A 13130-nucleotide genomic window follows, 5' to 3' on the forward strand; every position below is an offset into this window, starting at 1 on the left:
TGATTAGATAAGTATAAAAAGAAAAAAACAATTTAAGTTTATAAAGTTATTATAATTTTAATAAGGCATATTTACGGAAAACAATAATTGGATATAGATTGACTTTGGTATAATTGCCAATTATGTTTAGGCTAATTTTAAACCGTTTTTTGTTAAGGAGTTTGTTTGTTATATGTATAAATTAAAGCAACATAATATTATAGTGGTTATATAACATTGATAATATCGCATGAAAAACAAACTTCAAAGAAACAGAAGAATATAAATATATTTCAAACAAAAAACACAATAAATTTCATTGTAATAAATATTATAGCTTTTAGCCGTCGTATTTGCTCTATAGAGCATAACTATAATTGTAGTTCTTTATTTCATTTCTCTTATGCTTACAATTTGACTATATATACAATTTGGTCAAGGTACAAATTGATCAGGTTTATGAATAAAACGATTTGATAATTTAGTAAATGAGTTATAAAAGAGGGACGAAAGATACCAAAGGGACCTCATAAATCTAAAACAAACTGACAACGCCATGGCTAAAAATGAAAAAAGACAAACAAACAATAGCACACATGACACAACATAGAAAACTAAAGAATAAACAACACGAACCCCACCAAAAAACTAGGGGTGATCTCAGGTGCTCCGGAAGGGTAAGTAGATCCTGTTCCACATGTGGCACCCGTCATGTTGCTTATGTGATAACAAATCCGGTAAATAGTCTAATTCGGTAGGTCACATTCATGAGAGGAAAGGGGACTGTAGTTACGACGTAAGGAACATATCCGATATCATTTGTGAAACGGTTATTCCATAACGGTCAACCAACTCGTGATGGCGTCCGTTAAATTTACGAAGGGATGATTTCAACTTCACCATTTGGAACTCTTGGTTTAATAGCTTCCTTGTGAGCAGCAACCCTCTATCAAGAAAATCATGCTAGGAAATGCAAGCACGGGAATATCGTATCAATTGGGATATATGTACCCCGTATGCAGGTGCTGCTGGAATATTGCTACTTAGAAATGGAAAGTTCACAATATGAAAGCTGAAATCATCTCTTTTGTCGTAAAGTTTTGTTATCAACCGACCTTCATTTTTAATTTCTAGATGTAAGTCAAGATATGAGGCCGACTTAACTGTATATGTAGTATCCTTTATCTCTAGCTCGATGGGATAGATGCGTTCCACATAGTCACCAAATTTTGAATTATTAAGTGAAAGAACATCATCTATATAGCGGAAAGTAGACAGCAGCATATGGTAGTAAGATAAGATTGATCGTCTCAAATACAAAAACAATTTCTAAGAAACAAAAGAATATATGTTACACAAGTACACCAATAACACATATGTTATGCATTAAAAAATCCTATTGGACATGTAATATCGGTCCGTAACTAACAGGAGAAAAGGCTAATTGAAGTACCAAATTTGAGATTGATCGGGAAAATGTAGGCCACTCAGAAATCAATGCTGAAGGATAATTTGAATTATTTTGACTAAAGAGATCAAAGACACCGTTATTTGGTAAAAATTTAAATGAGATATAAACCCATCATTTAAAATTACCTTAAACAGAATTTTTTTGTGGTAACCAGAAGTTTTTTGTGTATAAATTGTACACAAATATTGCCATTTGGACAAATTGTTAAGATGCTGAAGAAATCTTCCACTTAAATAATTGCATGCCAATAATAGCTATTTTATAAGGTCATCGTTCATTGTAATTCATAAACATTGACATATTGTTCCTGTTTCTCTGTATAAATTTCAACCAAATACCAAATATTATAGAATCATTGCACACATTTACAATTATCTATTTCCTTAAATAGATTAACGTTTATTTTTAGAACAATTTGTCAATCATTGTTATTCAATTATCACTAAGTTCGACGTCTTGAATGTTTCTGAAGTCGACTTAACTGTAATATTACCTACCACGAGAAATAAGCAGGTTTTTGTTTTTATTTTATATCTTTCTTCTTGCTGTCAGGTTTTTTTGCCAACATTTGTTTTTGCTTGCATATTTTACTTACAATTCTAACAGATCGTGCTAACACGAATCTTTAAATAAAACGATCTTAGGTTTCAACAGTCATTTGATTAGTCGAAACACGCTTATATGGGGACGAAGTCCCCTATTACGGTAGAAAAATCAATAATTTAAAAAAAATAGGGAAAATTTTTCAACTTTTTCAATATACTAATGAACTCAAAATCGTTAACTTTTTTTCAGACTTTTCCAAATCCCCGCATAAGCGCTGAAATCTACTTTTTTTCCCGGTCTTGTATGCATGGGACTTTGAATAAAATATATATTTATCAGTATAGTGAAATATAGGATTGTAACTCAATACAAATTCATTTTTAATAATTGTTTTATATGTAAAACACGTAATGCCTGCCTCATAATAATTTTATATACCGATGTAAGGTTTCTACAGGTATTAACACATCATAATACGACCAGGAATATTAAACTTATAATTAGAATAATTTGCATAACCTATAATCTAAACATTAGAACATTTGAAATGAAAGAATATAACTAAATATCTGAACTCTAAGGTTCAGAGTTCTTGGTTGTTTTATGTTCAGGATTTCAGTACCGTTAATGTTAAATAAAAAAAGTGGAGTCCAGAAAACCAGAAAAGGAAACGTAAGAAGAATGAAAAGTGACTGTCAATTCCTAACTTTGCAAAATTATGAAGAGGACAGATTAAAATTGACACTCCGTAAATTTTACGGACAACATCACGAATTGGTTGATCCATACGATGTGTCTTTGATCAATTAACTAAGGACATTTTACCACCTGTTAAATTGTGGTTTGTCATTATGTTGTCTTATCTTTTAATTACCAAATGTGATTTGTTCCCGATTGTGACTGTTTTGCTAAGTGTGAATTCGCATTGCTATAGGTTTCATTTCTGTAAATATTGACAATGCAATTTCCCATAGGAACTCCTTTTACGGCTAAAACTGTGCCACTTTTACTATGAAGTTTTGAAAAAAATCTTATCCTAGAATTGAAAGTTCACATGCACTACAATTTTTCAAAGGTCAAAATATAGAGCTATGCGGCATATTTTCAACGTTTATATGCCCATAACTTTTCAGAGTTTAAACACTAATTTTCTTTACTACCCCTACCTCGAATGAAGAGTTACCACATATTTCAACGTAAACAATATGCACATGTATATGTACAGGTAACATTCCCAAGTTATGTCTCTATGAGATGGAATACAGAGAGCATAACTGGGAACCAGTATGTAAACAAAATTAATTTTCTATGAATATTCTAAATCTCCCCGAAAGAGGTGTGGTTTGAGAAACAGCTGTACAAAGTACAACCTTTAAGACGTGTTACGGTACTTGTGTATTCCAAATTCATGTGTTTAGTTTTGATGTTATATTTGTAATTCTCATCGGATTATTTTGTTCACAAATGGGTGTCAATATAATGAAATTGTATGTTACTGTTATACTATAGGCGGTTAAGCTAGCTATAAAATAGATTCAATCTATGATTTTATACATATGAAAATGCCTGAACACATCAGGAATTTGACAGGTGTTATATATGCATTTATTGTGTTTGAGCTTTTGATTGTGTTGGTATGTTTTTTAACGTCCAGTGGCAAGTTTTCCGTTCATATTTTTACACATTTTTGAGAAGCTTAGGTTTTAACCCCTTAAAACAAATTGGTTATCGAAGGATGCTTGAGTCTTCAAGGTTAAGGTTAATCAAGAAAAGTACACCAGACTCACATAATTGATAAAGTCTTTATATAAACATGAAACTAGCTTTGAACTTGACCGACACGCTGAGCAGAATCATCTTATATAATTAACTTATTTGCTCTTTTTAATGATTTCTTTTCACGTAAAAATAAGTAGATAAGATTTGAAGGAAACGCGTATTAGATACTTGGAGGTAATCAAAGATCTGTTTTATGCTTGATGGTGTTATTGAAGCTTGGTATTTGTACTTTTTGAATATTTTTGTCTACCTAAAACAATATCTTTTAAGCCTTGATGTCGTTATATACCTAACACACATTATTACTGTCATAAGGTTCCGTTTGATTTAATTAATGTTACTTAACTCAGGATATAGGGCGTTCTGTGTTGAAATGAAATGTATGAAATCACACGTTTTGTTTTATCTATTTCCAAAATGTTTAACAGAAACGTAAATTGCTACTGGTATCACTTAAACTGCTTTTACAGAATAGCATTCAGCTGATTGAAACAGACATTAAGCTTAAATGAATATTAGACAATGTAAGAATAAAAAAAAATTATAGATATGAATATAAACCGTGATCATTTAATAGATCTATTTGAAATGAAATGACTACATAAATGTAACGGTAAACTATTTAAGGTATAATTAAGTTCTAGAATTATGAATTATGAAGCTTTTTTAATGTATAAGTTACAATACAAATCGGAATTCAGTAGTATTCAAGTTCCTCCTTGTAAACACTGGATTTCCAATATCTGAAAGAGGGACAATAGTTATCAAAAGTACCAGGATTATAATTTAGTACGCCAGACGCGCGTTTCGTCTACATAAGACTCATCAGTGACGCTCAAATCGAAATATTGATAAAGCCAAACATGAACAAAGTTGAAGGGCATTGAGGATCCAATATTCCAAAAAGTTGTGCCAAATACGGCTAAGGTAATCTATGCCTGGAATAAGAAAATCCTTAGTTTTTCGAAAAATTCAAAGTTTTGTAAACAGGAAATTTATAAAAATGACCACATTATTGATATTCATGTCAACACCGACATGTTGACTACTGGGCTGGTGATACCCTCGGGAACGAACCGTCCACCAGCAGTGGCATCGACCCAGTGGTTTAAATAGTTATCAAAAGTACCAGGATTATAATTTAGTACGCCAGACGCGCGTTTCGTCTACATAAGACTCATCAGTGACGCTCAAATCGAAATATTGATAAAGCCAAACATGAACAAAGTTGAAGAGCATTGAGGATCCAATATTCCAAAAAGTTGTGCCAAATACGGCTAAGGTAATCTTAAAAAAGATACCAAAGGGATAGTCAAACTCATAAATCGAAAATAAACTGACAACGCCATGGCTAGAAATGAAAAAGACAAACAGACAAACAATAGTACACATGACACAACATAGAAAACTAAAGAATAAACAACACGAACCCCATCAGAAACTAGGGGTGATCTCAGGTGCTCCGGAAGGGTAAGCAGATCTTGCTCCACATGTTGCACCCGTCGTGTTGCTTAGGTGATAACAAATCCGGTAAATAATCTAAATCGGAAGGTCACATTCATGAAAGGGAAGGGGACTGTAGTTACGACGTAAGGAACATATCCGATATCATTTGTGAAACGGTTATTCCATAACGGTCAACCAACTCGTGATGGCGTCCGTAAAATTTACGAAGGGATGATTTCAACTTCACCATTTGAAATTGTTGACATTGTAATAATCATATGTGTATAAGGAAAGGATTTTGGACTTTATAAACTTATACCCTGGATTTATAAAAATAAAATTAGAAGATTGTACAAATGTAATGCGTCTTTCTTTATTTATCTCCATAAAACACTTTCAAAGACAAAAAAAGTTATAACTACTTATACATATGAACATACATATGAGTAGAAGGTACACAAACTTATCGTCAATTCCATCTACACCGTTAAGGCGGTTTGGACGGTTTTTTTTTGTTTTTTTTTCAATTTTTTTCTCAATTTTTCAACTGGCAATTTTCAAAATAAAGTGTGTAATGTGACATGTCAGAATCCGAAACACTAATCACTGATGTGATCCTATCAAGGACTGCAGGTTCACCAACAGAAATATCCACCAATTCTATAGAAAAATTGAAATAACACTTTCTAAAAGTATGTTCTTGAAGATATTCAGGTTTAACAAATATAACCAATCAAGTTCTCATTGTAGTAACTATAACGTACCATATTATGTGTTATTGTAGATATGCGGGTTTGACAAAAACAACCAACCAAAATGTCATTGAAGCAACTATTACGTACCATATTATGTTTTATTGTAGATATGCGGGTATGACAAATACAACCAACCACAATGTCATTGTAGTAACTATAACGTACCATATTATGTTTTATTGTAGATATGCGGGTTTGACAAATACAACCAATCAAGATGTCCTTGCTTTAACAACTTTAACATCTCATCTCCTTTGCTATTTCAATAGTGCCATCAATCCTGTTATTTATAATTTTATGAGTGGTATGTATGATGTAACATAAGTAGTTCATCAAATATAAATTGGTTAGAAATCTACGATATTGCATAATGTTATTTTAACGGTTTTATATAAGAAAGGCAGCTTTGGTAGTTAATGTCAGAATTTATAAATAGATATTTGCTTGTTTTATATTTTATCCTGTAGAGTAATATTCTTCGTTTCAGTGGTTATAGTCGCATCAATATCTATTATTTTCGTATTTGGTGCAAAATGTCATAACGATTTCTCTGTAATATTTATATTGAAATATCATAGTTCTACAGCATTCTGTTACCTTTGTCGATATGATGTAGTCTGATTTGTTTTCATGTTTATAGTCAAAATCACATCAGTTGCCACCAAATTGCTTAACTTTCTAGTAATTGTCTATCATGTCATGATATATCATGCAATGTTGATTATCAGGAATTGAAATCAAAATTGCTTAGATGGAAATCAGGCAAATATAAGGAAAAATCATCTGCAACTGGTAAATATCTACACCACCACTAACAAAAACAAATGCAAATGCAAATTGAAATTACCAGTTGTACTAAAATAAGTTGGACTTCTTTGGTGTTAAAACCCGTAAAAACTGGAAAACACTCGTAGTACACACACGACCCTTGATCATAGAGATAGTCTACTACTGCGTCGATTGTGATACGATACTTCTTCACTTCTGACAACTAAATGTTCAAATTCACAAGGCCTGCGAAGCGTTTAAATAAATGATTGATATATTTTTGCAGTCGACTATTTAAGAACTGGGATCAAATGTACCACATGCTGATGCTAAACAAATAATCAACAGGTCTGGAATGTATAATCAGTCTTATGATTTGAGATAAAATACAGACAATTTCAAATTAGATCATTATGACATACTAGTATTATGAGAGTCGAATCTTGTTTTCCAGAAAAGTTCAAGAAAGAATTCCGTGTGGCTTGTAAACTTTGTAGCTTAGGACCGACACATGGAAGACACGGAACATTAACAGGTAGATTGTAGTGTTAAATTGACGCCATATATTGAAGATATTGTTTGATGAATGTATTCAATTGTTAGCACTATTTTATCATATTTATCACCGACCCACTGTTGATAACAGATACCTGGCATCATTCTTTTTGTTTCTTCATGATATTGTTACCGTTATGACCTCATATACATTGAATACATCGAGACAACGACAAGATAAAATAATGGACGGTCGAATTGTCTCTCTTCGATATTTTTGTTTTTCTTCTCAAACTCTCTAATACTCGTACTCAATAAATCATCATTTTGTCATGTTGGGCATTGCATAATTTACTATACGGTATGTGTTTTACTCATTCCTGAACACTATATAACTTGTTTACAAAAATCTTTTTATTTTAGCCATGGCGTTGTCAGTTTATTTTCAATCTATGAGTTTCACTCTCCCTCTTGTATCTTTCGTCCCTCTTTTTTTCTTCGTCCTTTTTGGCAAGTAATCACATTCGAAATCTTATTTTGTACATAACATGCATGACAATTTGTACAAAAAAGGTATAAATCATTTTTCTATAGTAACTGCAGCAAAACAAAAATAGAACTGCATTCTAGGTTAATGTGTTAATGTAATGATTTATTTATCGTAGTTGATCATGAATAGATTTAAACAACACTATATAATAGAAAATTATTTGCAGATGAAAATAAAACCAAATGTTCAAAATAACAGCAGATACTGAACAAAATCATCGTTTGAAAACATCTTAAAAAATCTGTGTTTTAATCATTTTGCGTAAAGTATTCCAAATATCATAGTTCATCTTAGTAACAAATAGTCATCAGATATAAACAGCGTTTGTGTCTGTCTTGAATTCAATCAAAGATTTTAAAATGTAGCGCTGTGTTAGGTAATCCTTTGTATTTGATGCCACTTTACAACACGACACTTTGGAAATTATCATTATATCATTGATGATTGATGATTGATCAATTAATTTATTTCATGAAATTCCAGAAAACTTTAGTTTGCTAATATAACCTTTCAATCTTTAGCTGACACTTGTGAAGAAAGAAGTCGAGTCTTGTTCCAATTAGGTGCTGTAATGATAGTTGATATATATAACGGGAATACTGAAAGATTGCTTTAGTTTCATTAAATAAGTTGTGTCAGCTGAACATGTTTCCATGTTTCCTTTGTTTGTTCGCAACAGTCACCCAGTTAATAAAATATGTTCTCTCTTGTAAACAATAATTGTTCGACACGTGATTGATATCTTTATTGTTTTCTTTCTTACAACCAGAATTACGAATAGATTATATTGTTCAGTTGAAGACAAAGAAATACAAGTCATTTACAAATGGCCATTTTCAATAATCTGAAACAACACGTCAGTCTTTTTCGATAATTACATGTTTATGAAGCTCAAATGATATCACAGATTACTATTCTGTATTTACTGAAAAACACTGCATAAATTATTTAATTCGTTTAAGAATAATTCAACATATTTGAATATAAAGGGTTGAATTATTTTAATCTTCATGCAACTTTAGGTGTCTAATTATCGGCCTAAGGGACTCGGGAGTTTACTCGACTGATATAAGGTAACATTTTCGAGAGACTACTTACCGGAGGAGTTAGGTTGATTAACATTTCCCACATGTGAAGTTTTCAATTAGTATTTCCAATGTTTTTTTCAACTAAGCAGGTGGAGCTTACGTTTTGATTTGCATAAAGACAGTCTTTTTTAACATGTTTTTGATTAAGATTATTCCCGTTATATTTATTATTACAGTTTTCTAATCACCAACCAGTGTCATTATACGGATGTACAACAGATCTAAAAAGTGTATGATATGAGAGGAAAAAAATTTTGAATAAAAACAAATTTGAGGAAATCAATAATAGTTAATTTTCGATGGTAATTTCTTTTGTCGGTTATTCTTCTAAGATATTAGACATTTTCCTTTTAAATATATGTGGAATTAAATGCATAGGGGAAAAGGTTCACAAAACAAAACATAAGTTAATAAATTTAGGATTTACACTAGGAGCTTTCTGTCTTCCTTACCATAACCTTTTTCGTATGTAACATGATTTATTATGAAATCCTAGAAGAATACAGATAATAAATAGTTTGTATTGATCATCCAAAAGGTTACCCTCCAATATTTGTACATAATGAATGCGTGTTTCTTCTCGTGTAAGTTATTTTACACTACACTGTGTACGTTCCTTAGTATAATGAGAATAATCACAAACATGGTAGTAAGATGACAAAAGGTATTTCTATTAGTAAACAAAATATTACATTTTTGGAAATAAAAGTCCGAAATAAACCTATAATAAACCGTCCAATTATTTAAGTATATCAAGATATGAAGCAAATATAAATGTGCCGGTGGTATCTCTAACTGCACATCTAAAGGGAGAATAGATGCTATCATCATTTAAACTAAGCTTTAATTATTGAATCAAAGACATCATTGGTATAGTGTAAAAATCATAGATAAAGTGCCTTGCACAAAACTTTAAGACATATCAACTGACGCTTTACTTGAATCTATTTCACAATTTTTTAATTCTAATTGCGGCATTACTTTGTCAATTATTATTTTTAACTATATTCCTGTCATTTATCTGTTCTGAGTTTTGACAAATGTCTTTTTGAATTGATTAGTTCAAAATTATTTTGAACTTGTTACAAGGATTTGTTAAAATAAAAAAGTTTGTAAATTAAAATACTTGTATTTCCCCCATCGTTTTGTTGATGTATGAGTATACAAAGGAGTAGGTCCGGTAAGGACTCATTTTGGCCTCAAATTTCAGTTTAATGTGACGAAAGATTTTGCCCACTTTTTAAAGACTTAAGTGTCCATTTCACTTGATTTAATTAGTATGAGTGAAAGATTTTAACTGATTTAGTCATTAAAAACGATCCGATCCAAGCTCAAATATGAAAAATCTCTCAAATATGCCAAAAAACGTCACTTTTGAGATGGTTTTTGTCAAAAATGAAAGTGGCCGCATCCGTGTTCATCCACAACCTTTATATATGTTATGTATTATCATAAAATACAACTTACATTTCAATATTAAGGATGAACACGAATGCGGCCACTTTCGTTTTACAAGGAAACCGTCTAAAATTTAACTAAAATGATAGAATTTTGAAGATTTCAGTAATTTAGCATGACTTAATGGTGCTACAACCCGATATATGTGCATTGTATTGTCAAAAACAGCCCATATTTATGTAGCAGAAGCATTCAACTGTCCAATAAATAACTAAAAGTTTACATTTTAACAATTTTGTAAAACTGTTATATTTTGGGGCCAAAAAGACGTCTTACCGGACCTATTCCTTTCCTTTGTATTTCGTTTAGTCGATACCTAATGTAATCTGTTTTATCTTCTATGCAGTCAATGTCAAAATGGACACTGTAACAGAGTAAGTATCAAATAATATGGTTTGGAGGGACAACGAGGGCCATTTAAGAAGCGTTTTATTAATAAGGTATGGAGGGACAACGAGAGCCATTTAAGAAGCGTTTTAATAATAAGGTATGGAGGGACAACGAGGGCTATTTAAGAAGCGTTTTAATAACAAGGTTTCCAGGGACAATGAGGGCTATTTAAGAAGCGTTTTATCAATACACTACAGTGGATTCATTTATTTTCGTCGGGATCAATTTTCGTGGATTGATGAGAACTTGCATCTTCGTGATTTGGCATACAAAGCCTATTGAAAATATGTTATTCGTTGAATATTTGAATTCGTGGTTCACTTGTACTCACTAAACTCACGAAAATTAGTATCCAACGAATAATAATGAATCCAAAGTATCATAGATAAACTCATTATAGATACCAGGATTAAAATTTTTGATTTGCGCCAGATGTGCGTTTCGTCTACAAAAGACTCATCATTGACTCATCTTAACTATTAATAGTTTACAAAAGATTAATGTCGAGAGGAATGTTAAAAAGTCTTAAAACGGATCGACTGCTCTTTATTTAGAGATAATTGTATATGTTCCAAACTGTTACATGTATTAGTTACGTGCAATTAACAAAACATATACGCCTGTCAGAGCCAAAGGCATATTTTTTAAGAGAAAAAAAGTAAAAATGTATTCCGATGAACGAATTAGGCATGATTTGCTTAAAAAATGAAAGACAGTAAATTGTTGAAACAGTTAGAGATAGTTGTTGTAATTACATTAGAAACATTTGTGATATGTGAATGCGTTTATTTTGGTTAATAATGACATTTAATAATTATGTGGCTCAAATTATGTAATAATGGATAAAACGGTAAATTGAAATTTCCTAAATTTTAGACCGTTCAACAGACCACACAAACCACTCACATCGTACTCCGAAGGGAAGTTATACGTACAAACATAGATTAATAACAATGAACATGTGGCCTATTAAGCTTTATTGCGGCTTAAACACAAACTACTGTGTAATTAAATCAGTTTAAACGTGCTCATAAACCTCTCCTTTTGATTACGTATCTAAACTTTGGTTCATCTACAAGGGGAAATATTGCAAAACTGTATGTATAAATACATAAATGTTGTGAACTATTTTATAGATTATGTCTAATAAAAAGAATATATTTGAAGGTAGTAACGGTTTACATATTAACATATTGAACATGACACAAAATTAAATGGCTTTGACTACAGAACAATACCACGGGTATGGAGGGATGAGTTTACCCTTTTGGGATAATTAATGTTATGCCTTGTTTGATTAGATGAAAGTCAATAAGTATTTTCTGTTGTTTTGATGTTCGTATGTCTGTGTTTATGTTATACCATGTCCTTTCTATTCCATACCATCATAATCTTTGGCGTTTTGATTTACTTTTATGAAAAAAGGTCGTTCAAACTGTTTTCCGGTCTCTGCATGTATTCTTGCAATTGACTGAATATTTTGTTGTTACATTCCAGGAAACTGTGCACTGATCGTTCTATAAAGAGATGTCCTTATCAGAATTCATATGAAGCATCAGAGGACTCAAAGTTTCTACATTAAATGGAAGGATCAATTGAAATATATACATGTAACTTTATAACAGATATGCTTTCTAAAAATATCACATTTATTTTATCTATTTATATTTGTGATGTTTACTGTCATTATGACTGTTCAATAAATTTTGAAACTTCAGATCTTTTTTTTTTCTCCAAATTTAAGACATTATTTTGATATTTGAAGTCATTAGGAGGACCACCATTTAAAGAACAAATCAAAACACATGAAGCATTAAAAGGGCTACCATCGTACATGTTGGTGACTAGCAAAATATTTTATTTATCAGATCAAAGTTATATTGAGTAGAATTAAGATAAAGATACACAATAAGATGAATGTAACCCTATATATATACATATAAAGTACCTATGCAAATGTAAAATACTTCAGCAGGAACTGACATGCTGCTACTAAAGCAAAATCTAAATTATATCAAATAAGATACCTATTTTATTTCATATACATTTATGTTTTGTAGATATATTTTGAATATTAAGTGTTATTAAGTATTGCCAAACTGTTGTATTGCTTACTGTGTCATTAATTTCCATGTAAACCTACAAATAAAATCTCGGATCAAAACCTTTTGATACCTAATTTTTAGTTTAAGGATGTGCTTTGGTGAGGTTAGGTGTCAAATGTTTGGAATCCTTGGCGTTTTTCCATACGATACAAGGTAAAATAGTTTGCCCCATATCCCCTATTTATCTTTTCACAAATGCCTTAATAGCTTATAAAGGTCAATTTGACAAAATTAAGCAGATTCTTGATTTCCTTTTTTTATATACACATGGAAAAAAGTATTGCAACACCAAATTGAAAT

General features: G+C 31.2%; 1 protein-coding gene across 1 annotated transcript in view; it reads left to right on the top strand.

The window, feature by feature from the left end:
- Positions 1 to 12442, top strand: part of LOC139504854 (orexin receptor type 2-like) — a 44456-nt gene extending 32014 nt beyond the window's left edge. The window contains exons 4-7 of the mRNA XM_071294772.1: positions 6162 to 6280; positions 7199 to 7279; positions 10682 to 10709; positions 12223 to 12442. Coding sequence (XP_071150873.1) covers positions 6162 to 6280; positions 7199 to 7279; positions 10682 to 10709; positions 12223 to 12307 — 313 coding nt within the window. The 3' untranslated portion in view covers positions 12308 to 12442. The remainder of the gene's footprint in view (positions 1 to 6161; positions 6281 to 7198; positions 7280 to 10681; positions 10710 to 12222) is intronic.
- The last annotated feature ends 688 nt before the right edge of the window (positions 12443 to 13130 follow it).

Source organism: Mytilus edulis, chromosome 1 (assembly GCF_963676685.1).
Source record: "Mytilus edulis chromosome 1, xbMytEdul2.2, whole genome shotgun sequence".
In the NCBI taxonomy this organism is placed as follows: Eukaryota; Metazoa; Mollusca; class Bivalvia; order Mytilida; family Mytilidae; genus Mytilus; species Mytilus edulis.